Source organism: Stereum hirsutum (assembly GCF_000264905.1).
Source record: "Stereum hirsutum FP-91666 SS1 unplaced genomic scaffold STEHIscaffold_3, whole genome shotgun sequence".
NCBI lineage: Eukaryota > Fungi > Basidiomycota > Agaricomycetes > Russulales > Stereaceae > Stereum > Stereum hirsutum.
The window spans coordinates 3174585-3200905 of record NW_006763133.1 but is presented as its reverse complement, the minus strand read 5'-3'; the positions used below and the strand labels follow the sequence as shown (position 1 = coordinate 3200905).

At 51.5% G+C, this 26321-nt stretch overlaps 9 protein-coding genes across 9 annotated transcripts; 5 read left to right on the top strand and 4 right to left on the bottom strand.

Annotated features, from left to right (window-relative positions):
- Positions 1–199: 199 nt before the first annotated feature.
- On the bottom strand, positions 200–7451 carry STEHIDRAFT_75232 (ABC protein). Its single transcript, XM_007300573.1, has 45 exons — positions 7321–7451; positions 7213–7264; positions 7076–7141; positions 6680–7021; positions 6576–6620; positions 6209–6521; positions 5902–6076; positions 5817–5842; positions 5640–5757; positions 5454–5571; positions 5005–5391; positions 4836–4949; positions 4652–4765; positions 4584–4597; positions 4498–4528; positions 3928–4435; positions 3794–3867; positions 3730–3737; positions 3638–3662; positions 3559–3575; positions 3425–3505; positions 3309–3374; positions 3219–3255; positions 3126–3168; positions 3050–3070; positions 2978–2992; positions 2854–2919; positions 2728–2800; positions 2656–2666; positions 2459–2603; positions 2375–2389; positions 2262–2310; positions 2154–2201; positions 2013–2090; positions 1931–1955; positions 1663–1867; positions 1560–1595; positions 1457–1501; positions 1346–1397; positions 1260–1287; positions 966–1206; positions 870–908; positions 757–803; positions 637–698; positions 200–558 (listed from the first exon to the last, which is right to left on the bottom strand). Exons 1-45 carry the CDS (start codon positions 7440–7442, stop codon positions 376–378), a joined length of 4380 nt encoding a protein of 1459 aa, XP_007300635.1. The 5' UTR covers positions 7443–7451; the 3' UTR covers positions 200–375.
- A 715-nt stretch (positions 7452–8166) lies between these two features.
- STEHIDRAFT_75229 (YebC-like protein) lies at positions 8167–10152 on the top strand. Its single transcript, XM_007300572.1, has 10 exons — positions 8167–8378; positions 8443–8514; positions 8576–8597; positions 8663–8769; positions 8825–8898; positions 8953–9018; positions 9082–9262; positions 9324–9718; positions 9784–9914; positions 9990–10152. The coding sequence occupies exons 1-8, from the start codon at positions 8256–8258 to the stop codon at positions 9549–9551; spliced, it is 873 nt and encodes a 290-aa protein (XP_007300634.1). The 5' UTR covers positions 8167–8255; the 3' UTR covers positions 9552–9718; positions 9784–9914; positions 9990–10152.
- Positions 10153–10409: 257 nt separating this feature from the next.
- STEHIDRAFT_108951 (UBC-like protein) lies at positions 10410–11824 on the top strand (the record flags this gene model as incomplete). The annotated part of the gene is made up of 7 exons (XM_007301330.1): positions 10410–10446; positions 10506–10582; positions 10710–10859; positions 10917–10938; positions 10998–11039; positions 11103–11205; positions 11260–11824. The coding sequence occupies 7 exons, from the start codon at positions 10410–10412 to the stop codon at positions 11822–11824; spliced, it is 996 nt and encodes a 331-aa protein (XP_007301392.1).
- Positions 11825–12792: 968 nt separating this feature from the next.
- Positions 12793–14447, top strand: STEHIDRAFT_137862 (GPI anchored protein). The gene is made up of 4 exons (XM_007301329.1): positions 12793–13415; positions 13475–13667; positions 13741–13844; positions 13905–14447. Exons 1-4 carry the CDS (start codon positions 12841–12843, stop codon positions 14203–14205), a joined length of 1173 nt encoding a protein of 390 aa, XP_007301391.1. The 5' UTR covers positions 12793–12840; the 3' UTR covers positions 14206–14447.
- A 67-nt stretch (positions 14448–14514) lies between these two features.
- Positions 14515–16039, bottom strand: STEHIDRAFT_75221 (3-ketoacyl-CoA reductase). Its single transcript, XM_007300571.1, has 7 exons — positions 15830–16039; positions 15735–15771; positions 15556–15678; positions 15375–15494; positions 15167–15305; positions 14941–15109; positions 14515–14883 (listed from the first exon to the last, which is right to left on the bottom strand). The coding sequence occupies exons 1-7, from the start codon at positions 15953–15955 to the stop codon at positions 14641–14643; spliced, it is 957 nt and encodes a 318-aa protein (XP_007300633.1). The 5' UTR covers positions 15956–16039; the 3' UTR covers positions 14515–14640.
- A 191-nt stretch (positions 16040–16230) lies between these two features.
- STEHIDRAFT_154270 (uncharacterized protein) lies at positions 16231–17909 on the top strand (the record flags this gene model as incomplete). Its single annotated transcript, XM_007301328.1, has 2 exons — positions 16231–16271; positions 16334–17909. 2 exons carry the CDS (start codon positions 16231–16233, stop codon positions 17907–17909), a joined length of 1617 nt encoding a protein of 538 aa, XP_007301390.1.
- Positions 17910–18235: 326 nt separating this feature from the next.
- On the bottom strand, positions 18236–19169 carry STEHIDRAFT_119442 (uncharacterized protein). Its single transcript, XM_007301327.1, has 5 exons — positions 19011–19169; positions 18894–18923; positions 18796–18827; positions 18652–18744; positions 18236–18516 (listed from the first exon to the last, which is right to left on the bottom strand). Exons 1-5 carry the CDS (start codon positions 19060–19062, stop codon positions 18460–18462), a joined length of 264 nt encoding a protein of 87 aa, XP_007301389.1. The 5' UTR covers positions 19063–19169; the 3' UTR covers positions 18236–18459.
- Positions 19170–20567: 1398 nt separating this feature from the next.
- On the bottom strand, positions 20568–23493 carry STEHIDRAFT_93427 (uncharacterized protein; the record flags this gene model as incomplete). The annotated part of the gene is made up of 4 exons (XM_007301326.1): positions 20568–22049; positions 22231–23009; positions 23065–23343; positions 23403–23493. The coding sequence occupies 4 exons, from the start codon at positions 23491–23493 to the stop codon at positions 21156–21158; spliced, it is 2043 nt and encodes a 680-aa protein (XP_007301388.1). The 3' UTR covers positions 20568–21155.
- A 192-nt stretch (positions 23494–23685) lies between these two features.
- Positions 23686–25995, top strand: STEHIDRAFT_75217 (uncharacterized protein; the record flags this gene model as incomplete). Its single annotated transcript, XM_007300570.1, has 10 exons — positions 23686–23741; positions 23790–23822; positions 23875–23965; positions 24025–24039; positions 24094–24275; positions 24431–24552; positions 24617–24789; positions 24855–24885; positions 25030–25372; positions 25450–25995. Coding segments are annotated over 10 exons (1349 nt in total), but the record flags the coding sequence as incomplete, so codon positions are not given.
- Between the last annotated feature and the right edge of the window lie 326 nt (positions 25996–26321).

The following is a 26321-nucleotide window of genomic DNA, read 5'->3' as shown; positions in this document are numbered from 1 at the left end:
GAACGCTCTTTGAGACTATCACAGAAGTAACAATTCCAAGGAGTATCATCGTGACATACTAACATTTTTCCAATGTCCAAAGGCACCAGAATACCGAGGCATGATCCGAAGCTGTATTCTATATAAGCCTCGTCATGATGAATTCCGTTGTAGCGTAAATACTCTAGGAACTGAAAAGTAAACCAGGAAAAATGATTACGCGTTATTTCGTTAAGTACACAGGCTAAAGTTAGGCTTCCATAGTGAAGCTAGAGAGAAACGAACCAGATGATACACGTCACGATCGTAACACAGAAAGCAGAGATCAAAACAAAGAACCTGAACACGACAGAGAAAAGTCCTGGGAATCGGAGTCATTCCAGAATTAGCGCTCCTCTATTCCTTCGTAGTTGGCTCCGACGCCGCTTCCGTCGCCGCCTCCTCTCGCGCATCCGCCAAGAGCCGCTCGAGCTCAATCTCTCCCTTCTCTATGTCCGCGAGCGAGATATCGCTCCTGTCGCACATTCCACGGAAGATCCCGTCGGGTTTGTTGAAGAGGTTTACGGGCGTGTCGAATTCCTATTAACATGTTGATGAGATTAAAACAGTGTCGCACAATAACGAGGAGCGGTGAGAGTGAGATGAGATGGGACATACAGCAATCTGGCCATCGCTCATGACGAGGATACGGTCGTAGTTAATGATTGTTCGCAATCGGTCTGGAGAGAGTGAGCGGAAATCAGTCACACACACTGAAACCGAAAGCATACCACTTACGAGCAATGCAGAGAAGAGTGCGATCGTGGAACTGCGTTTGGATGGTCCTGAGAGAGAAAACTCATTCAGCAATCTACACCGGATATTTCCTATACTCAGCACCAGCGACATACCTCTGAATCTTCGCGTCTGTCTCCAAATCTACCGATGCTCTGTACCTTAGTCAGCCAACAGGTCCTCAAACTGGATCCCTCATACAAACCACTCACGTAGCCTCATCCAACACAACAACCCTGCTGTCTTTTACCAATGCTCTCGCAAGACTCAACAACGACCTCTCTCCTACCGACAAGTTGGCCCCTTCGCTCTCGATGACCGTGTCCAAACCAAACTTCCCCGCGTCAGCCGTGTTCTCGGTAGTTGGCGAGACAAGATACGAGCGTCGGAGGGCATCCCAGAGATGGGCGTCAGAGTAGACAGAGAAGGGATCAAGGTTGGAGCGGATTGTGCCTGTCATGACTATGTGAGCTGGCATTTCAGGAAGAGATGATACAGGTACGGACCCGAGAAAAGTAGAGGATCTTGCGGAATCTGTCAACGACTATCAACTGTTTGGTTCGACGTAGTAAACCACCGTTGAGCAACTCACGATGCTAATCGCTCTCCGAAGATCCCTGAGACCAAGCGTGGAGATATCGATCCTAAAAATCGAATCACGAGGTGAATAGGAAACAGTGATCGTGCGGAATATAATGCTCACCCATCAACGTTGATGCTCCCGGAACTGAGCTCGACGATACGGTATCTAACAATGATATTTAACGGTCAGCTTTAATTCTAACTGGAGCCTTCGAAAGACTCACAAAGCCAACATCAACGTCGACTTTCCGGCTCCAGTTCTGCGTTGCGTCATTAGATAATGCTCAGCTGACAGCTCTATTACGAAGGGTAAGAGATACGGCGTACCGTCCGACGACACCGATCTTCTCTCCTCCCCGTACACTCATGGTAATGCCTTTCAGCACTTCAGGCAAACCCGGTCTATACGACATTCTGACATCCTTGAACTCGACCGCCCCTTGTGACGGCCACTCGCTAGGAGGCTTGACGTCCTGCTTCTCATAGGCCGCTTCCTGGGGCACACCTCCTACGGAACGAGTGTAATGTGCCACTGGAGGGGAATCGTTATGAGACAATTTTGTTCTGGGTGCGCTGAACAAGCGGTTTATTTTACCTCTTTCGACTGCATTCATGTAATTCTAGACCATAATTCAGCTTATGTTTCATCCACATGAATTGAGGAGAATAGTGTTTACCTCTATCTCAGCGGTCTGACGAGTTACCACGCTGAAGGCCTGTACCAGTGAGGTGATATACGTGAGAATGAGACCGATCTGGTGATGAGGATGACCATCAGTATATACATATCATGGCAGAGTCATGGAATCACCACTGACCTGAGCAGGGTTGATGCCTGAAACATCGGTCACGGCCAGGAGGGCGATCTAAACAGAGCATGAGATATAAGCACCTCGCGTCGAGGTAAACTGCGATAATCTACGTACGATCAGGACCATGAAAGAGCCCATGAAGTCAAGACGGATCGCCAGCCACCTACGGATCGTACCGATGTCCTTCAGTCAATTTCCACAATATCAATTTGACACAAATGGCGTACCGTTGATTCGTGACACTGACGAAGAAAAGGTATGAAGACTGAGCACAGAGTTCAGATGTAGAGAACGTAGGAAATGAGACGTACGTGAGAACGAGAGCTCGGTCTTCCAGGTCGACGAAGTACTTGCTGTCGCGCACAAAACGAGCAACCTCGCCGTAGCTCCGGATGGTGGACAAGCCAGAGAGAGATTCCGACAGGTGGGCGTAAAGAATTGACCGTAACATGCCATCTACGTATTATTAAGTTTAAATTCATTCTCGACCCGGTTTGTCGCGACTTACCCAGACGTTTCAGCTGCGTTGTCAAAATAAAACTTAGTATCAGCTATTCAGAGCGGAACAAGGAACCTTCTCACTTCTTGGGCACTCGTTTGATAGAAGTGGTAGAAATATCCGTAACCGAGGACGAGGAATGGCAGGGCGATTACTGTGTACAAATGCGTCAGCTAAGGGCCGGCTACGCATGGACAGACCACATACGGAACCATTGTTCAACAATGACGATGAGGATGAGAGAACCAAACATCATAGCAACGATGATAACGGCTATAGGAACATGACTTGTTAGCATCCCTAGGTGTGAGGAGTACGGGAAAGATCTCACTATTCCTCACGGAGACTGAGATGAGGGGTCAATAATCAGTGCCTTGTAACATGTATTGACAGAGGGACATACCTGGAAGTTGATCGTCGATGGCTACGAAGGCAAAACATGATTAGCTTATGCTACAAGGAAATATAGAGAAACGTACAATCGAAGTCCTTGCCGAAAATACCGACAATTCGACCGAGAGGCTATCGCGCAAGTCAGAATTACGTTCAGTCGACAATTGGAAGGTGCTCACATTGGTATCGAAGTATGACATCGGTGCGTAGAAAATCCTAGGGACTGAATTAGACGAGCTTGATCTCTCAAGGCACGGGCAGCAGCTTACCGAGTCAGAGCCTTGTGATGCAAGTTCTGAGATACCCAAAAGCCCATCAAGTCGAGACACATGCCACTGCAGAGATGTCAGCAGTTTTTCCCGAGCCCATGGCAATCGCCACTTACAGAACAAGGAGGAATAACGATTGGCCGATGCCGAGCAGGGCGTAGAGGACTTGGTAGAAGGTCTGGGAATGGTTGAACGTACTACGAAAACGTTGAGAAGGAGTCCGAGGATTAAATATCAGGTTGATACTTACTTTCCCTGCCACCAGACCTGGAACAAAGAGGAGTATGAGTCAGTCACAAGAAACAGAGGGGCGATTCAGTATTGCTCACCAAGGCGTACGAGTTCAGGATTTGGCTGTGGAGAAGTATGAGGTGCATCAGCGTCGTCAAGCCATGGATGTATATATCTACACCACTCGTACCATGCTTGCTATTCTTATAGTTAGTATACCGCCGTGAATTGAATCATCTGATCGATTAACGCACCATGCAAACGGACAAAACGAGGATGAGTGGAACCATTACATAGCCTTTTCCAGCCTTCGAATATTCGCCATAAACTACATTCATAAAGGCCCTGTCAGCGCCGTGGTTCATCCAGTCACCCACTCCGAACTTACCCTTCCACGATACAGACCCGGTCTCTCGCCTCTCGGCCACCATCAAACGACCCTCCAACTTGTTTTTCACATGGTCATCTTTTCTCCTCGACTTCTCCTTCACATCTGCGACATCTAATGCGTGGGCGGGAGCGACGTCCGGTGCCGCCTCTTCAACCGCCTCAGTCGCCTGCTTCGCCTCCGGCTCTTCGTCCCTCTTCCTCTCCGCAGCATTGTCGTGGCCACCGAAGTCTCTGGCGAGCCTCGCGAATTCACTGTCACGCTCCATAAGATAATCATAGGTTCCGTGTTCAGCAATTCGGCCGTTCTCGAGGGTGTAGATGTAGTCAACTTCCGACAGGAAATGAAGCGCATGAGTGACGAGCATGACGGTCTTGCCCTGCCCGCGAAGAGCCCCGAGAATGGCATGTGTGAATAGCGCTCGTCCGACGTGTGAGTCTACCGCGCTCAGGGGGTCATCGAGAAGAACGACGTCAGCGTCGAAATAGAGGGCTCGCGCGATGCTGACCTGTATAGATTCGTATATTAGGTTTCACATCGAGTCAAAGCACGCACAAGGACAGGACGTACGCGTTGTTTTTGGCCGCCACTCAAGTTTATTCTGAAACCAAGATAAGTTAGACTTTGTTCTTTGTGAGATTTCACAGTTCTCTTACCCTTTTTCTCCGATCTTTAATCATATCAATATCAACATTGAATTTGGTAAATGAAAGAGAAAACGCACTTCGGTCAGATCAGCGGCAGGGAGCATGTCAAGATCAGCGAGAAGCGAGGCGTTCTCAATGACCTTCCAATACTTCTCTTCATCCCAAGGCTGGCCGAAGAGAACGTTGTCTCTCTGAAGGATAGAATTGTAGTATTTAGACGAGGTCGGTGATCTGTAAGAAACACCATGGACTGCGACGTACCAAAGTAGCGTTTTGGATCCACGCTGTCTGGGGACAGTACCCAACGCGACCCCCGAAGGTGACATCCCCACTAACACGCCGCATCTCACCAATCATGCCTTGAAGAAGACTCGACTACAATGTCTCATGTTAGAGCTGAACATCATGTAGATGTGAAGTAGGTACACACCTTTCCAGAACCGACAGGCCCGACAATTGCACACACAGTGCCTCTTTCGACGCCCATCGATATGTCTTCCACCCTGAACGGCCGTCTATCGTTCTGCACGTTCTCCGTAGATCCCGCTTCCACCTTCAAGTTCTTTTCCTTCTCTTTCTCCTTGAGCTTATCCTTGCTCTTCCCCGATTTCTTGCTGTCGGTTTCCTTCTGCGCTTCCTCCCATTCAAAGGTAGCATTCTTCGCCTGGACAGCGAATTTGAGTGCAGGGTCTATGGTGAGGGGATGATCCGGCATAATATCGGCATGGAAAAGTTCGGTGAGGCGGTTGAGTGCGTTGTGAGCATCTGTTATGCCCGAAAGCGCACGAGGCAAGAACATCATAGGTTGACGGAGCAGCTACCAAAGACAAGGATCAGTCACTGCTTGTCAACAAGATGAAAGAGCTATGTAAATCTCACGTTGAACAAGCTGAACGACGAGAATATGATGGCAGAGTTGAAAGCGTGGGATGTACCCGTATAACACACAAACGCGAGCGTCGCAGCGAGGACGGGCAAACTGAAGGCTAGGGCCACACTACGAGCAAATTCCTCAGTACGGGTTTCTGTGTGTCCAATAGGGAGAGGAAATGCAGTAAAACATACTTTGCAGAACGCGCAAACTGTATTTTACGAATACCATTGAGTTCCTTCTTTCGTATAAAGAAAATTCTCTGCAAAAAGGGCACTTCGTATGTGAAGTACTTGACGATTCTCATGGAACCTGTGTAAAGACTCGTTAATTCGCTGGCTGAAATTGGGCTGTGAAGATAATTGGCTTGCCCAGAATCTCGAGAATTTGTTTCGCCCTATTCGATGTATCAAGTGAGACACGAGTTCAACAAAGAGGAATAATGGCTGTGCCGACCGTTTGTCTGTCCATTGTACCGAATCTTTCCGCATTTTGAACTGCGCGGACATAATTTGCTCTTGGAGTGGGATGATTAGGACGAACAAAGCAAATCCAGCCAATGCCGAAGGGCCGAGTTGGACTAAGAGGATGATGAGGCAGACGATGGTCTGGATGGGCGCGGTCCAAGCTGCGATATAGAGCTATTCAGTAAAGGCTGACGGTAAGGCATAAGTATGTGAGCCACAAACCTGCATGCTAGGTGATAAAATAGTCCTAATGAGCGCAAATCCTACGAGATAGGTGCAGAGCGATAGCATTTTACTTACGAACCACTGAGCTGCATGCTCGACACGACTAATATCCGACGATATATAGTTCAGCAGCCTCGAGTTTGGGAACGAGGTCCTCGATTTTGGCGTGAGGACGACACCACGGTTGTACACTGAAGTAATCAAGGTAGCACGCACAAGCGCACCAGTCATCATCGATCTCCAGAAGAATTGATGCTGGAAGACGCTAGACATGATGACGAGAATGAGAAGACCGATGGCCATGCCAACGCCTCGTCCGATACTGGGAACACTTTCTCCACTGGCTTGGGCGCTAGAGCGGTCCTCACTAAAGTTGATGATTGCCTACAGATTAAGGTGAGCAGACGAGTGATGATAATTTGAATACGAGATAATAACCTTAATCAACAAGGGGGTCATGAGCTGCGACGTGTCTCCGATGACCTACGAGCCAAGATTTTCAGTCCCATTTCCATGATATGTATAGTCAGAACAGAACCGACCTTGGACAATCCGCCGGACCAGAATCGCCAGCCAAAAACATCGTTGAGGGCCCATGCGAGACTAGGCTCCCTCCTCCCGCCGAACTCCAGCCACTGCTTCTCCAGCTGTGCCCTCGTCTTTGAATATTCGGTGACATGAGCCAGCGAGCGTAGATTCCACCCCGTACGCTTCAGTAGGCTTGGTCGAATTTCGCCAGATGCAAGCCTCGCATTCCACTCATCGGCAACTTGAGTCCGATAGGTCCATGAAGCTTCGAGTTTGTCTGAAAGGAAGCCGGCCTGTCGAGTCTCATCCAGTTTCCATAGATCAGTGGCTTGCAAAGTTCGTTGATATCCGAGGACCTGAAAGGATGTCGTGAGACTTCGAGAAACCTCATAAGTACTGAAGACACTTACCATCATAGGATTCAACCACGAGTAAGTCAACATAGAAAAGAATGATGCATTCGCCAGAGGCGAGAGCTAAGATACACACGAAGGTCAGAGAACAAAGAGCGTCGGCAAAAATGTGACCTGTTGCTATGTTGTCTCACCTTCGCATCGTCTAAGGAGGCTGGCGCAGGCGATGGTGCGTTTTTTGGCCGCCTGATAAACCGAGTCAGACCTTTGTATTCCAGCAAGTGCGATACGATGTAGCGCACCATAATTGCCACCAACCCCTCCTATACAAGGTACGTCCGATACCAACGTCAAGCTCCACGTCTGGCTTGTGCTCTGGTGATGTGTTCGCAGAGCGATCAACCGCCTTCTCTTTTTCGTCCATGACGGAGACTGTAAGAGGAGAGGTGTCCTGGGAACCCTCGCGCGTAGAGATGAGGTAGCTGGGGGTACTCCTTCAGGCCGTCAGCTCCGCGCTGGGTATATATGCAAGAACCTCCGACGGAACGAGTCAGACGTTGAGAGCGTACCTAGGATCAAGTTCGCCGGACGTCCCGTCAGATTGAGATTATACTGAAAGGACCCAAAGACTGCGCCGGTGTGGGTATTATTAGTGTGTGGATCGTGGTGCGATTCTTAAAATAGCACCATTGGGTGCACTTATTAGTGTGCGTGTTCAATGGGCCAGTCAAAGACGGGTCAGGTTCATCAGGTCATATAATCGGAAGAGTAAGGGGCCTGCAACAAGCTGATACGTATAAGTACAGTGTATTTTGTTGATCGGGCGTTCTCAGAGACAACGCCAACAGCGGAGACACCGACGGGGTCCAGCTTCACAACTGTGGCGCCGAGGGACCACCGTCGGATGAGCGTCGGAGGGCACCGACGGTAATTTTCTTGCCATTTTATCGAGTATTTAGGGATATACCCGCTGACAAGGCCATGAGAAAGACACCGCGCGGTGAAATGAGGTGGACCACTGGAACAAGAGTTGGAAGGTTGATGGTTCGTGACGCTCGGCCAAGTCGGAAGAATTCGGTTACGGTCGGTTAATTCAACATCCCCAATACTCATAATGGCGCTCACGTGACCGCGTTTGCGCAACGGAGAGTAGCGGAGAGTTCTCTACAGAAGTTGGGAACACCTGGAGCTATCGACCCAGTGCTTTCGGCGACGTTGAGTGTCTTTGTTGGTCATTATGTCCTTAGCTTCGTTGGAGACAACCAAACGAATGATGATGTCCTCTCGGTCACTTTCTCGGACTTGCCAACTCTCTCGAGCTTTGCACACCTATACACCTCGTCTGGCTGGCCACAGTAAAGTTTGTTACGATATTTCACCCTTAATATTCAAGCATTTAAAGGCCTGTTGTGATCCCGATATAGTGGTCGAAAATCAAGGACCAGAAGGGTGCCAATGATCGGCAGAAATCCAAGATTTACGGTGGTGCATTTCGTGTACGTCTTCTTCTACCTGACTTAGACGAATTGAAGCTGAAGCACATGGATATAAGAATAGGACATTATGGTGGCTGTTCGAAGTATGTTTCGCGAATCCAAGCTCGAGACCGGGTTCTCTCTTATGATCTGTATGTGGATTTGGTAGATGGCGGTTCCGCGAACCCAGAGACCAACCTGGCGCTGTTCAACGCGTTAAGGAAGGCGAGGGACAATGGAGTTCCCAAACAAAATATAGAGAATGCTTTAGCTAAGGTAAGTCTTTGAATTTCTGTTGAATTGTTTCATGATAACTTGACTTGCGGTACAGGCCAGCGGGGAGAAAGATAAGAGCACCCATACGACATACGAAGTCATGGCGCACGGCTCTGTTGGGGTCGTTGTGTATGTCCATTTCTGCCAAACATCTTCTTACTTCACGCCCCTGATAGGATGAAGAGAATGTATAACAGATAACACGAACCGGACCCTTCAACGACTACGGGAAATCCTCAATAAGAACAAGTGCGTTTGTTTTGGCGCGTTGCACGAAGGTGTGCTGGCTGACGAAGACGGTCCGATCTGAAGCTCTCGGTTGGCGACGGTGGGCTTTCTTTTCCAACGGAAGGGATGTGTCCGCGTATCCGTCGAGAAAGGTGAAAACTTTGAGGCACGCATGGAGAAGCTCATCGAGACTGCACTGGAGGCGGATGCGGAGGATTTCGAAGAGTCGACAGACATGACTACATCAGAGGCCGTGGAAATACAGGTACGGGTGCACGTTTCACTCAGACATGAGTGAAGTATTGACTGCTAGGATGCGGTCGTAGTTCCTTTGTCCGCCTCAAGAACTCGCCAAACTCACCACGGCCGTCACCGCTTCCGGCCTCTCAAAGGAGTTGATCACAAGCGAGCTCATCTATACGCCGTCTGAAGGGCCAGTCGAAACCGATGAAGAGATGGAGACTAACATCGGAAAGCTAATCGAGGAACTGGAGGAGTACGAGGATACGTTGCGGGTGTGGACTACACTGGACTCCAATGAGGCTGGTTCATGATGCTCGGGCGGTGGGAGTTAGAGACGATGATAATATATACACATCTATGATGCAAAGAGAGCTGGTGCAGAATCGGGAAAGTGTGGAGGGGTTTATGAGTTGATGTTCTTCCCCAGACGTGCAAGGTGGTAGTTGATTGACGGTCGTGGCAGCTTTCTTTGGAAAGGCTGGAAGAGACAAACATTCCTCTTGTTAAGAGTGGTCGCAAACACTCATTTTCTCAAAGACGCACCGTGGTTCGCATACACTCGAAAAGAGACGTAGCAGATTGAGCGCAGGCTCCTGTGCTCATAACATCCGTTGTTGCGGCCCAACAACCCAACATAGCTGCTAGCTCAGGACCACAAGGGTTCGCTCCCTTTCCTATATGACCAATCAATTTAGCGAGGCGGCCCTGGTCAATACCTGCCCCGAAGAACTAAGACTGAGCGAACGCACTCTTTTGAGGGCGAACCTTCAACTTCTTGACATGCAAGCCCATACCTTCGCCTCCGTCCTATTCCAAAATGTATGTGTCTTGTTGTAAGGTGCTCGAGACCTAATCGAAGATATCGGTTCGGTTGACGCGTTTTTCGTAGAGTCAGAGGAGGGTGAAGTGGTTGAGTGGAGTCCGCCAACACGGTCGTGACTTCCAGAAAGGATGAACCCGGGGTTGAGGCAAGGGTGTCGGGAGATCGAGCGCCACCTGAGGGACCTCGGTCACCGCACTATCCTGCTAACGTGGCACTTCGATGACGGCCAGCCGCAGCTTTCCGCCACACCAGCTTGTACACCTTGACTTGCACTACTAGTACCATACGCTGCTCGACCCTACAATTCTCTTGACTTCAAACCTCTCAGAGGAGTACTTCTTACACCATGTCAGTTCCTGCTACGCTAAACAAGAACAATTCTGGTTCGTGACGCTACTTTGTTCCTACCAAGTCCCAGGCTGATCATGAAAGGATATCACAGCGGTGAAACGTATCATGCAGGAGGCACGCGAACTTGCCAATGACCCAAGCACAGAATATAGCGCTGCACCTCTGGAGGTGCGTAATGCTTCTCGCCTTAAATGTATCATATCCCTCATACGAATTCTGTATAGGACAATATATTCGTAAGGATCCTCTAACCAGCTTGCCGCCGCATAGCGGAAGTGCTGATTTCTGCTTCAAGGAATGGCACTGTACTCTGCGCGGGCCTTCGGAAACGGAATTCGAGGGTGGCCTCTATCACTTCCGTATCTTGCTACCCGCAGATTATCCCTTCCGACCGCCCAGCCTTATGATGCTCACCCCGAACGGTCGATTTGAGACTGGGACAAAGGTATGTGTGTTCTTATCATCTACGGTGACTGCAGTCTCTCATTTTGGTGTGACACAGATTTGCATCAGCTTCACTAACTGTATGCTCTATTCTCACACCGAAGTCTTGCTTGTTCTGATGTATATTGTGCACCGGTAGATCACGAGGAGCTGTGGCAACCGGCTTGGGGTGTTCGCACTGGTATGTTCCGCCATGTTTCGTCAGTCAATGTTAGACTTATGAGAACTAACGGGCGGGTAATAGCCATTATTGGTCTCATGGGTTTCTTCCCTTTGAAGGGGCAAGCCGCCGCTGGTGTTGGATCCATGGAGTCCAGCTCATCCGATCGCAAGAGACTGGCAGCACTGTGAGTCCACCTTCATGCCACAACTTTAAGTTGGTTCTTGCGAACGATTTTTAGTTCGCGGAAATGGGTCTGCCCAAGCTGCAACTGCACCAACGAAGAGTGTCTTCCGGACCCCCCGGAGAAGGCAGACTCTTCTACCGCGGAGGCTTCTACAAGCGTAGCTACGACAGAACCTACCCCTGACGGCACCGTGGCGCCTCCAGACCCCACGTCAGCCCCATCTCTCGTCCCAGCGGAGCCGATTCTTGCGCCAGAGCCACCGCTTGCATCGAATATCACTGCACCCCCACCTCAGCTCATTGCTGAACCTGTCGCTACTCTAACAGCCAAGTCCAAATCACCCAAATCCGTCTCATTCTCGTTGCCAGAGAACGCTACCCACGATACCTCTTCATCTCCTTCCGTTGCTGCCAGTATGAGCAACGATTCGACTAGAGTCACTAGTATGACGTCCTCTGGCAGTCAACCCTCGTCCGCCGTACCGATACCGCTCCAGGTGTCCACCAGGACAACCGTTATAGATGCCCAAGGTCCCAGCAGACCCCCGTTCATACTTGACGCTGCTATTGCTTTACTGCTCTCTGTCATCGTCGCTATCCTGTCGAAGAGGCTTCTCTAAGTCAATGCCTTGTTCGCTGATCCACCCTCTCGCGTCTACGTTCGGTCCTTTGTTCCAGCTGCGCTGTCACCATTTTACTCGTTTTCATCGTTGTTTTTCATTTGATTTCGTTTGTCTGTACATCGCTCTATGTCACGGACATTGTATTTCGATATCTCCGAATTTATCAGCCCGATATTTATGAACCGTGGATCGCTCTTTATTAGTTTCCTTTTGAACTGACCTGACTCCCCTAAGATTTTGGTCACACTTCATATGGCGGGTCAGCGAAGTGCCACCCTACTAGCTTGTGAGTTCCGATGTGTTCACCTACTTCGCTTGCTTTGACATTTCTCGTACTTTTGGCAATGCAGGTTTCCACGGCCCTATCTCACCCCCCAGAGTTTCCCCTCCTTGATATTCTTGCTTCGGAGAGAATTCCTATAGTGACTTCTCCATGCTCAGAATGCAGTGTTCCGCATGATGCATGATGACTTGGGGCCCATCTTGCAATCCAAAGGAATATTGGTACGAAGATAGTTTGTATCACGAAGGTGTAGTGCACGCGTTCTCTCACGTAGAATCTGAACCGGCCCGCCACGTAGAACCGACCATGGAATCGACGGAAGTCATTTCGGAGCCTTGGAAGAGTGATGATCTTCTTCTCCTTCTCCCTCGGCACACATTCACCCAGCTTGGCCACTTGTCAGGTCTCAACAAATCCACAATGACCTCCAATATCCCTAGCCATGTGGTGAATGCCTGAGAGACTCGGAGGATGGTGCCCCGTAATGACATTCTCTCCTCGTCACCTGTTGCCAGAGTACCTGCGGACTTGCCTCTGGCCCATCCTTCCAGGGGCCACGAACACAGTTGGTCTCCATCACGATGGCCTCGCCCCAATATCTTATGATACCTTGTTTTTCCGCTCTCGGCTAACATCCAGGGGCTGAGACATCATGCATCATCGTTGCTTGTATATAGGTGCAGTGGATCTCGTTGTCGACATTTCAACTTAACCTCGAGAGTTGCCCGACATGCGCTCTATTTTCACTATTCTTCTTCTCGTTTCATCTTCACTTGCGGCCCTTGTCCATCCGGGTGGCCTTCACACCGACGCTGACTTTGAGCGGGTCAAAGCTCATGTCGACGCTGGTGACGAGCCTTGGACCACGGGTTGGAACTTGTTGACGGCCAACAGCCATGCTCAAGCAACCTACACTATGCGCGGCCCTGTCACAACCATCATCCGTGGTTCCTCTCCTCTCGGCTCCGAGAACTATGTCCTCCTCTACAACGACATCCATGCCGCCTACCAGCTCGCACTCAGGTGGCGGATCTCCGGCAATACTTCCTTCGCAGACACGGCTGTCAGCATCCTCGACGCATGGGCAAGCACTGCGACCAGCATTGAAGGCGACTCCAACCGATTCCTCGCTTCTGGGATTTACGGATACGAAATGGCTAACGCCGGCGAGCTCATGCGAAACTACACCGGGTGGACTGGTCTCGCCCAGTTCCAAACGTGGATGTCGACGGTGTTCTACCCGTTGAACGAGAACTTCCTCGTCAACCACAATGACGCCCAGTGGTATCACTACAGAGCAAACTGGTATGTCCGGGTTTAAGATTGTGAGTCCGTCACATGAATCTTGACTTTTTTTGCGCTAGGGATCTCTGCAACATGGCGTCTGCCCTCGCAATCGGTATCTTGACCGACAACCAGACCATGTTCGATTGGGCCATCAGTCGCTTCAATGAGACCGAGGGCACAGGCCAGATCAACCATTTCCTCTGGCAGGGATACGAAGAAGACGGTAGTGGTAAGCTCTTGGAGCAGGGTGAAGAGGCGGGTCGTGACCAGGTGAGAACTTGGATTCTGGGTCGCTTCTATCACGCTGTTTCTAAATCGCTGACCGTCTTCCATCCGGTGTTAGGGTCACGCCACGCTCGACTTCTCGCTGATCGGAGCGTACGCACAAATGGCGTATAACCAAGGACAAGACCTGTTCGCCTACAACTCCAGCCAGATTCTTGGCGGGTAAGGAAACCATCGATCTGCCCAATCCACTATCCGCTCACCTGGTATTTACAACCTCAGTTCGGAGTATGTCGCCAAGTACAACCTCGGATTCGACGTCCCCTACACCCCACACATTGTTCCAGACTACGACGAGACAGTCATCTCCAATGCTAGCAGAGGTGACATTCGTCCCGCTTGGGAGCTGCTGTACGCGCACTATGGCGTCTTGAAGGGCTTGAACGCTTCGTGGACGGAGCAGATGAGGGATCTCGTCAACGAGCAGTCAGGCGGTGCAGAAGGAGGAGGGGGAAACTACGGGTCGACGTCCGGTGGGTTCGACCAGTTGGGCTTCGGTACGCTGATGTACCGCTTGGAATAAGCTCGGTTTTCTTTTCTCGTCCTCTACCCTCGAGAATCGGCTGGAACTCCGAGTACTTACATTTGTAGGTCATAGTCATGTGCGGCTTTCGTCTCGATTGTCGCTCGATTTTTTTTGATGTATTATACATACTTGTCACTCGTTACCGTTTGCTTTTGGTCAAACGATCAGAGGCGCTTCAGTCATTCCTTTACTTACAGGATTTCAATCGTTTCAACCTGCTGGCAAAATCTACTGCTTTACTTCCACACTTGCTCTCGTTGAATCTTGCCCCATAAACCAATTCTGTCTGTCTGAGAGGCAGGGAGGCGGGATCGATCTGACGGCGACCAGAAGGCTAGTAGTTGTGCAAGCAGGGCAGTATACGTGAAGGTACAGTAGGTATTTTGGAAATATGAGATCTATATGGACTGTACTTTTCGTTGTCCGACAGCCTCAGGCTTTCTTCGCCTCCCGCTCCTTCTTCCTCAGTGCCCGCTTACGAATATCTTTGTGAAGGGCATGAGTGTACCAAAGAACGAAGCGAGCAGGTGCAAGGCCCATGAAGTATGCGAGGAGAGAGTGACTCCAGTATGGAGTCTGGTTGCCGGGTGTGATAGACTTGAGGACCGAGCGAACATAGGATGCTGGCGTCGGCACCATCGCGGATGCGCGGCGGATTTTTGACATCGAAGATACCTAGAATGACGCGGTTAGTCGAAGTAGATGAAGGTTGAAAGCAATATTGTGACATACGACGAAGTAAGTGTTCGAATGCTCGACAACTATGCCCTTGGGTCCGAGTTCAGCCGCAAGGGCATCTGAGAATGTTGCGAGGAAGGCCTTTGACGCCGAGTAGGTCGCTAGCATAGGAGCTGGAGCAGCACCAGCGAAGGAGCCTAAGTTGAGAACCAAACCCCGTCGTCTGCAAAATTGGTGTCACGGGTCAGTTAGCTGAAAGAAAGTGGGCCAAATAACGCACCGGGAGACCATGCCAGGGGTCACAGCCGAGGTAACGCGAAGCGTTGCTTTGATGTTTATGGTGAGAATGTCGCTGATTTCTTCGGCAGGAGTCTCGACGAAGTCTACAGGCATCTCGTGCGACTTCCCGACATTGTTCACTGAAGAATTTAGTCAACATCTCGCATCCAGACTGATGATCGTAGGTCAACTGTTGGGAGTGAACTCACCAAGTACACCGACGTCCAAATCCTGAAGAGCAGTCGTAAACTTTTCATACGCGGCGTCATCCGCATGGGCAAAATCTATGACAAAGGTTTGGGTCTTGATATCCGACCCTACTTTGCTTTCTGATGCGACCCCTCGCGTCAATCACAGTAGACGCAAACCAATGCGATGACAAGAGCGTACGTATTTCCGAAGCCACAGTGGCCAGCTTTTCAGGATTCCTGGCCGCAAGCAAGACGTTGAACCCGGCTTTAGCAAGCTGCAACGCAAACTCGCGCCCAATACCGTCGGAAGCACCGGTCACAACTGATAGGGAGTTGTATGAGATGAGGGCCGGATCGACCAGGACTTCAGCTACGCACCTGCCCAAGCCCCCTTCTTTGCTCCAAATCTTTTCAGCTAGATAGTAATTACGCTTGTGAGTTGTTATAGAAGAGTCAGACAACAATGCACGCACTGAAATCCCTGGTAGGACGAACGCTTTCAAGAGAACAGTGCCAAACGACAGGAGGAAACATCCTGCAGACAAGGCTCCAAGAGCTTGTAAACCAGTCGATACTACGGGCGAGAGAGCACCAAGCATCGTGTCCAAACAAACGAATGCTTTCACACAATTGTGCGTGGAGGAGGGAGGTCAAGCGGAGGGAACGCGTCGCGTGCTGGCTCGGCTTGACGCGTTGTTGAAGGTTGTTGAGCTGGAATAGGCTGGAATTTGTTCAAATTCAGAGTTTTCTCACGCCGACTGCCCACCGACCCTCAACAACTCTGTCATCATAAGTAGTACTTCATTGCACTACATCGTCCGGATTTACAGACCTAAGAAGATAACCTGTTGACGACGTTTCTCTGACCTGCATGATGTCTGATCATTGGGCTTCGGATGAAGAGTCCACCACCAGGTTCGAGCTTTTGCCACAAAATTGTTCAATAGCACACTAATTATGTTTGTTGCTCTCTACAGACCTCAGGCTCGACCGTCTTTCGATTTACCATCTGTTTGCGGAAATATTCTCGCAGAAATTCCACAGCTTCAAACAGTCATACTCTCAAGTCTATCGAAAGTCACGAGGTTGGCGACTGTCCATGCCCTTCCTTTAGAGCTCCTCCAACAATGTTTTTCGGCGCTTGCCCAGGATGATCTGCCTCGTACAACCCTCGACGGGGTTCATCTTGGATGGATAACGGTCTCCCACGTATGTCGCGCGTGGAGAGAGGCTGCGATGGAGCTGTCTATGCTTTGGGGGAGACCTACCCTTGCACTTGGGCCTCGATGGTTCAGAGAGATGGCCCGACGAGCAGGATCTGCACCCCTCATCGTTCATTGCACTTGGCCTTATTCTCCTCGTCCGAAGCGGGCCGGCCCTTTCTCTCCTCGAATGGTGCGGCAGACTATTATCGGACACATGGACCATTTGAAGGAGCTTATATCGGAACCGAAATCAACAATATGTTACTCCGGCCTAGTCAAGGCGCTTATTCTTCCTGCTCATTCATTGACGACTATTGAATTGCATGCCTTTCCCTATGGTGCCCCGGCTCCGTTCTCTCTACCTACCAATTTCCTTGGCCAGGCAGCTCCTCGTTTACGCAAAATTTCTCTCCACGGCATCACAGGACAATGGGCCGTGTCATTGAGGCCCTTTCGCGACCTTCTACAGCTAAATATACTCGACGTCGGCCCCTCTCTTACGTCGTTCGATGATCTCCTTCACATACTGGGCGCGAGTCCACGTTTGGAGGAGTTATGCCTCCTCGGCGTATTGACCTCGTGGTTTGAGTCTGCAGGTAGCTCACGCCGCCTGCGTCTTCCCCATCTCCAATGCCTGATATTGGACGGTTATGCCGCCCCATGTGCGGAGTTGATACAAATCCTGGACCTGCCTGACACGGTCAGAATAAATTTAGTCCCTACATATTCCTCCTTGGACGATTGGCAACTCCTTTTCTCAGCTCTAGCCCAGCATTTCACCTCTCGTCTGCCTTTCCGCCGACTCTCGCTGATTCCTAAAACATTCCGTTTTGCCATGGAATCCGCGCCATACAATGCGAATGAGCCCGAACATGACCTATCGACAGCTTCATCATGCCCTCCGCTCTTGTATTTAGAGTGCATGGATTCCAAAGCTCATGTCATTCGCGCGGCCTTGGGGAATCTCCCTTACGCTGATCTCACCGAACTCGTCATAGCGGATAGGTACTACGACCGCGATCTGTGGACTGATAACCTCCGCTCACTGAAACAAGTACGCTACCTTCGAATCGAAGGGGACGGATTCCACCGTCTTGCCTGTGCTGCTATCGTAGACGGGGCGGAGAAAGGCGTCGATTTGTTTCCCCAACTCTCATTCCTCGAATTACACCACACGAATCTGAGTTCAGCCGGCCCGTTGGCTTGTGCAGCACTGATAGCCATGTTGATTCGACGGAAGAACTTGGGTTCCCCAATTGAAAGGTTCCACCTCACGCGTTGTGTAATCCCCTCTCAGGTAGTCAGCGACCTTGCTGAGGTTGTACCGGATATCGTAGAAGTGAAATGAGACTAGGATGCTACCAATATTGCTATGGACGAATCCGAGTAAGGTCTGGCATGACAGCATGTTCTACCACGACACCGCCTATTATACATCATGGTTAGCGTTGGTTTCCGATGGTGCTCCCTATGCCTCCACCTCCCCTCACATCCATAACCTTGTGTACGATATGGCTCGTGTATTCTCTACTTCCATTTCTTGTGCATAATACGATGTTGTCAGATAGTAAACGCCTCACGCACGCGATCGGACCAGTCAAGCTCGAGTCCAAGGTGAAATAAGGCTCCCAGAATTTCGCAGAGACATCGTGCCTTGAAAGACCAAAGGTGAGAGGTGTGTTTAGAGAATACAAGGTCAATAAGATAATGTACAATATATGGCCAAATAACGGCAGTGAAACCGATGCCAGGCGTAGTGTAGGTAAGACAATTGTTGAGATGATGGTGCCGCATGAGTGGTGGATGACGAGAACATATGAGGCGCCGCTTAGGCTGGGGCTGAGTTGGTCTCCTAAGAGCAGAGTAGCCCGTATTTCGACCGGAGAGAGTGGTTCCGTCTACTTTTTCCGTGGGTCCTCTGCCCAGAGCGGTTTCGCCACTTCCGGATCGCTCAACTAGAGTTACACATAAGAAGGGAGATGGTCAGCCACTTGGACATACGATAGGTAACAGCGATGTGTGATTTCTGCGACAACCAACGACACGGAAAGATGGTATCGTGCAGGGGGAAAACAACAATTGAGACGTACCACAGTCGCGTTCTGGTTCTTCATCGACGCCTCGAGAGCCACCCTCTGTGCCCGCTGCTCGTCCACTCTCTTCCTCAAATCCGGAGCCATAGCCTACAAAAATACCATGAGACCCTCATGCCACTCAGACAAGAACGAACAGACCTGGTAGAGCTCTTCTGAAGTCGGCGTGGTCGCTGCAATACCACCAACCCACAACATGTCAGTAACACATCGCGACTGCGAGGTGAGAAAGAACGCACTTCGCATGACCAGGTACCCAACGCCCATAACTAACACATATCATCAACGCAAGTCATCCACACCATATCACACTGATGAGGGCCATGAACCACGAAGACAGAACGACCGATGCGTACTTCCAGTCGTCACGAGCGTCATCCCAAACCACGGAAATTTATTTCCAGACATAATCAGTGCGGGTCTCGTCCAAGTTAAAACGACGCGATGGGGCGAACGGCGAGGACGAGGGGTGTGTTGCTGAAGTGTGCGTTGAGATAAAGGTGAATAACGTCGAGAGCTCCAACCAATGTCGGTTGGAGCTCTCCCCAATCAGCACAGGGGGTATTACAGAAAGTCGATCCAGGTCCCTGGGACATGGCTCAAACCATTAACTATCAGTGGCGGTGGCCCACTTCACACGCTCGAACTCTCCATAGTCGACTCGAAACCATTCACTGCTCGATATTAATATGAAGTGCTCACGACGGTAAGGCTACTCACCTCGCACAATTCCACCGGCAAATGTTACAGTGAGAACATCTCTCAATTCTTCCGCCTCGAACCTCGAACATCTCTAACTTACTGGCACCCCACCAGCGGCATCTTCATCTTCATCGCGACGGACGTAACATCCTCCTCCTTCCATGCCACACCATTTTATTTAAATCAACCTCCAGTCAGACATACAACCACCGACGTTCATCCTTCGATTTTTTTACACTCAACGCCATTCAGCTAGTCTACTACCCCTTCCGAAACCCTATTTTAATCCTAGTACTACGGATACTCACACCGCCCGGTATGCTAATACTGTATATGTTTCGCATTCACCTTATTCGCCTCCGTGCACGCACGCAATGTAAAACCTTGACACTGACAGAACACGCCATTACTTACGCTGCACTGGCACCTCCTCCTTCCTTCCTTCCTTCAACGTCCCGGGTGCAATCTTACTTGTTCTTCCGAGTCTGAGTCCATTTAGCACGATCGCGAGGCCAAGCAACAAGCAGGTTTTACTTACTAGGGTCCATGGAGATATCCTACCATTACCATTCCATTCCATTACGACGAATGTATATACCGGTAACCGAACAACGAGAACGACCAGACGAGACGCCGACGCCGACGCAGACGCCTATTCCAGAAAATAGAAAAACCCATGCAGAAAGAACTTGAAGAAGAAGAAAAAAAGAAAGAAGACCCTAGAGAGTGTATGTTGAGCGCGAATAGAAAACCATACGCATCATCGAAGAGTCCACCAGAATTCGAACGCCTCACGAACGGGTCTTGTATAATCACACAATTCACACCGGTCTCCAATCTCGACGAAGAAAACGACGGGTGTCGACTGAACACACAACACGACATGGTATCGACAATCGACAATCGACAAAATAATGGCCATGTCAGCCTCGACTCTGATACGGCGATACGGAGATACGTATACGTATAGTACAAATCACATGAACTTCGACCAAACAACGAAAATCGAATCGTACTCAACCAGAACCAGAGCCTTCGAACAGAACAAAATGGAACGGGCGGATAAACCAGTAAGAACACTATATTATATACAATAATCGTGGCTCGTCGCTGCGGGGTAAGAAAAAAACAACACAACAGAAGAAGTTGAGAGAGAGACAAATCGAGGATGGAGATGGAGATGGATATGACCGTACGCGATGGGGATGAACAGATGAGGAAAGGGACGGGGAGATGGTTTGGGGATGAGGTGATGGTGATGAGGTGGTGAGGTGATGGTGATGGCGCTGGATGCTTGACTGCGTGATGAGCGATGGACCGGGGATTGATGAGGCCGGAGGACTGCATAACGGTGTGTCGAGGAAGGAAAGGTGGATTGATTGAATGAAGGATGCGGTTAGGGAGGACGTTACTCATGGAGCGGGGGCGGGGGCGGGCTGAACTCGCTGCTGCAAGAGACGGGCGAAAGGGAAGGCGAAGGGGGACGTGTAAATAATCGCGACAGAAAGACGGCCAGATCCGGTATGTATGTGAGTATGTAGGAATGCGGATGGATGCGAGAGAACGAGGACAAGACGGACGGACGGACGGACGGACGGACGGTCCAAGAATATGCGTGTTATGTATATGCAGGTGCAGGTGCGGATGACGGAATGGAATGGAGATGGAGAACAGAAACGAAACGAAAAAAATGGTAGATGCAGAGATGCTATGCGATGCCAATGATCATGAGGATGAGGATGGAAGAACGAGAAAGAGACAATTCACGACGAAAAAGCCGGGATAACGGAGATTCAGATTCACCGCCCACTGACGACCTCCCCTCTTCTCTGCCTCCCAAACACCCTACTCATCCTCAACATACCTATACTGCTCCTCCGACTCTGCATCTCGATCCTCTCCAGCTCCTCCTCCCAAGCCCTCACCTGCTCCTGCGCCACCGCAATCTTTTTCTGCGTCCTCGTCGTGACGCCCGTAATAGTATTCACCCTCAACGTCGGTATAAGCCCATTCATGATCTCCTCGCTCTCCGCCCTCCCTGACCCATGGCCAAGACTCATACCAACACTCGACCCCGCACTCAAACTCGTTCTCAACTTCGTCGTCGTCGATGAGGGGGGCGAAATCGCAGCCACGGGCACCACAGGAACCTGAACAGGCGCAGGCTGCGCCACACTCGCCGCCATCGCCGTCCCCGGCCTCCACCCAACACTCAAACTGCCTCCCAGCCTCTCCAATACCACACCCGACCTTGGCCCACCCCCGTTCAAATTCCCCGCCTTGCTCGAATGCGAATGCGAATGCTCTCTCGACCCACTACTCGTATGCGGCCTCGGGCCCGCCGAGGTATGTGGCCTCGCATTCGAGCTCGAAGACCCGCTTTCTCTCGATCTTTTTCGTTTTGCATCTCGTGGGTCACACGTCCCAGGTCTTGTCGACCGCTTGGAGTTAGAGGAGCCGTCGACGGCCCATGGATCGTGCCCGTCGGGAGTGTTGGCTGCCGCTGGTAACTTCGCTTTCGTACGATGCGGTGACTTTGAGCCTCCGCGGGTGGGAGTGGTGGATGACGCGCCGAGGGATTCTTCGTATTTGGACATTGCCAGCGAACGTTCGGCAGCGTTAGTGGACACGACTGTGAGAGCTTGCTCTCTCAGCTCTAAGGAGTCTGTTCCAGAAGGCGAAGATACTACGATCTGTAATGCGAAGCGTATGAATAAGCGCACCGTACAAACGGAAATGCGAAAGGAGCGGGACCGCAAAAGACCTGACGAAGCAGCTGCGTCATGCCTTCTCTCCGAGACGCGGAAGATAAAAGGACATGGCGGCACCGAGGGATATAGATAAAGGTGTAACGATTGGAAAATGAGGACGCACTTTGACTTTGACGTAAAACCGAATTCTGCACATGTCAGTCGTGATCTGCTCGCCTAGTGCCCATTTGGTATGGCTTCGTGCGGCTGGCCATTGCACGGTCATCGTCCTCGACCAGACGCCAGTCTCCGGGTCCCGGACGAAGTGCCGAGCGGCGTTTTCGGTACCGACTACTGTGGACGTCGAGACTTTCGGTGCAGTGCTGGATGAACTCGAGGAGATGGAGGGTATGAGAGGATGGTGAGAGTCGTTCGTTTCTACGGTGTTTACGGTAAGGCTGCTGCCGGACAGGGATAAGCGTGAGTGTGATGCGGCGGGTGCACGGAGGGAGGATGGGGAATGATTGGGATAGTTCGGTGGCGATGAAGGAGGAGTGGTCCGGCCAGGAGAAGAGGAGAAGAAGTGTGGGTCCTCCGGGTCTAGTGAAGGGGATAGTGGCGAGGAGGCGACGGGGGACGAGGTGATGGAAGCGGGCGATTCTCGGATCTCGATGCGACGCTCGACGGTAAGCGAGGCGGAACGAATGGAGACGGATGGGTCGGTAGGACGAAGACTGACGCCGACCGAAAGAAGGTCGGTAGGACCGATGGGATCTGTCGGCACGTCGAGGTAGTAACGGATGACGGGCGCGCGGGGCTTCGTGGTCTGATGGGGGAGGTAACCGAACGGCGGCGGAGATGGGGGTGGGATGGGTGGGGGGAGGTCGAAGCGGGTGAAGTTATGGAGCTCAGCGGACTTGATGAGACGAGCGCCGACGCCGGTGAGGGGAAGATGGTTGACGACTGGGTGCGAGTTGTGGGTGATGATGATGGCGAAGAGAGGACTGATGGAACATACCTGCTTCGAGCCGCCAAAAGATGCGATAGTCCTGATAGTATGCGGCACTGAGTCCCGGGGTCTCCTTTGGAATTGTGATCCGAAAGGTGGAATCAAAGTCGCCGAGGGGGGCGGATTCTGCAGGGGGAGGACATTGCCAGAGGACGGTGGAGTAGTCTGCGAGGATGTTTGAGTGCACGGCGCCGCGACGACCGAGGCGAGACTCGTAGCACCTCACGGAAACGGTGAATGATTTTGCGGGTAGAGGCTTGCCGTCGTCGTCGAGTTTGGTGCGGACGACTGTAATGTGGGTGAGCGATGAGGGCGGGGGGGACGAGCAGCGCGTCTGAGGTGCTTACCTCCCTGTACGGTGACCGGAGTGAGGCCAAGGTAGCCAGTGTGGGGGAAGCGGACGCCGTTTCCAGTGGCGGAGGAGAGGAGGATGTGCATGTGTGGGGATGGAAGGCGTCCATGGCAGTAGCGGGATGCTGGCGTTATAAGAAGATGAGGGTGCCCATTCCGAGCAACCAAGAAGCAGCGTCCCATCTCGGCTGACTAAGCACATCAACGCCTTCCTTTCCTGTTTCAGACCCCACGCCTTCTTCCCCGGCTACTGTTCCCCTCCGCCTTCAACGTCCACAACAATGCCGCACTCAAGACTGTATGTGCCGACCCTCATCGGCGGCATGATCCTTACCGTCAGTCTCTCTTTACTCTCACTTGTCGCCCCGCTCATCGTCCAGTAGGGAGCATGCAACTCGCTATGGAGCAAGTACCAGGTCCGTACGCCCACTACCCCTCCCTTCTGCAATAGAACTGACCGGTTCGCAGGACATGCAATGCGTCGAGAACTGTGACGATCCCAACCCGAAGCACCATGTTCTGTACGAGCAGCCGGTGTGGCAGACCCTCCAGATGTTCCGTGCGTCTCTATTCGCATCCGCGCCTGCCATCCAGCTACTCATCTGTTGCCCGTCCTAGTCGGAGAGATGCTTTGTGCGCCGCTCGCCCACCCTAACCTTATTCTGCACGCTAACCTTTGAGTTCAAGGCTTCCTCCCTGTTCTTTACTCCTGGATCGCCTCCTACCGCTCTTCTTCCGTCCATCTCCCCGCAGACGACCAGCCAGAACACGTCCTCGGCTCGCCATCCAAGCTTCCCTCGCAGCAGCTCACCGGCTGGCGCGTCCTCCTGCTCTGGCTTCCTGCTTTCTGTGACCTAACCGGCACCACGGTCCGTGCCACCCCTTCCTTCTCCTCTTCCATTTGTCGCTCGCGTGCACCGCCACTCTCTTCCTCCTTTCAGTTCCCTAAACTCCTTCTCCCTCTTATTCTTGGCAACCGTCTCTCCTCCTCACGCTCACCCTCGAATCATGATTCGCCTTCCAGTTGATGAACATCGGCCTTCTTTATACTCCCGTCTCCATCTATCAGATGACACGCGGCGCCCTAGTCCTTTTTGTCGGCGTTCTCTCTGTTCTCTTCCTTCATCGTCGTCTTTGGCTCTACCAGTCCGTTTCTATTCCTTCGCTTCTCGCACAAGACGCCACCTCTCACACATCCTTTGCCGATCAGATGGATGTCTCTCCTCACCGTCATGGCCGGCGTTTCCCTCGTCGGCTTCAGTGGCTCCCTCATCAAGGACACTCTCCATCCCGATGCCGTCATAAACTCAACCTCCACAGAACACATTGACGGTCCCGTTGCCGAGCCCATTGACCAGCCGGAAGCAACGAAGGTTTTGATCGGTATGTCACCCCGGACTAGCTCAATCCGCTTATTACCGCCTCAACCTTACAATTGTTCTCCGCAGGCGTCTTCTTCATCCTATTCGCGCAGATCTTGTAAGCTCCAGCCTTATACCTCTTCTCGCCTCCATCCCCATGCCGCATATCGCTTCTCTACCATTCCTTCAATTCATCCATTATTCATACCATGCCCGATACTAACCTAACCTAACCTCGGCCCGATCCACCACGCGCGGTCAGCACGGCGACGCAATTCGTGGTCGAGGAGAAGCTCCTGTCGCGGTACACCATCGCGCCGCTTCTCGCTGTCGGCTACGAAGGCCTCTTCGGCGCCATCTCCGTCCTCATCCTTCTCCCTCTCCTTCCGCTCATCCCCATCTCCCCTACCTCCCCTGCCGCGCCTTGGTTCGACCTCCCGCGCGGATGGCACCAGCTCGTCGATAACCCCACTGTGCTCTGGTCTGGACTCGTTATCGCGTGCTCGATTGCGTTGTTCAACTTCTTTGGGTTGAGCGTGACTAGGCATGTCAGCGCTACCGCGAGGAGTCTGACCGATACGTGTCGTACGCTCGTCATCTGGATCGTAAGTCTCTCCCTCTCCCCCTCCGTCTGCATATCAAACAACTTGACCAAACCACATGAACGTGAACCCGAAAACAGATCTCGCTCCTCCTCGGCTGGGAACTCCTCCTCTTCCCGATCTCCCTCCTCCAAGTCCTCGGCTTCGCCCTCCTCGTCTACGGAACCTTCCTCTTCAACAACCTCGTCAGCCCGCCGTCCTTCCTCCGTCCCCGTCCTTCCTCTGCACCTGCAAACGCGGAGAGCGCCACGGAACCGCTACTGGCGGCGGAGGAGGACGAAGAGAGGAGAGAGGGATTGGAGGAGACGGCGGTGTTGCCTGTGGGTGGGGTGGGACATGCGGCTGGGTTCGATGTCGTTCCTGCGAAGGGGCATGATGAGTGATGAGTGATGTGAGATGTGAGATGTGAGTGAGCGAGTTTTAGAGTTGGTTTGCTAATGGATTGGATGGATGAGTGGTGGAATGTGGAATGCGTGGTCTAACTTAGCAGTTATGCGATGGCTTGCATTATTATTTTTCTTGGAACGTTACGCTTTCTTTTCTTAATTGTACACTACGTATACATCGTGCACGTCTGGACTTTTTATATATCTAGCCGCATCGCATAAGTAAGTACTTCAGACCCGCATCGCAACGCGTTCGTCCGTCGGTCTCGCTAGCACCCACTCGCATCCTTTGACAGTAAATCTCAGAGCATGCTAAGCCAAGCCATATAAATCCAAGACAATTCATCTATTCATCTCATCTCATTCGTCTATCCTCGGACGATCGCCCATAATACATATCCAGCCCAACAGCTTCCGAGCCCAGAGTCCATTATGATTTTGGCATTTGCACGTACTTACGGCCAAGACTGTAACAGACGCGGTGCGGTGCGGTTGTGGGGTGACATGACATGACATGACAATGACAGGATCGCGATTCCGATTCGTATCGGAGATCGCATCTCACT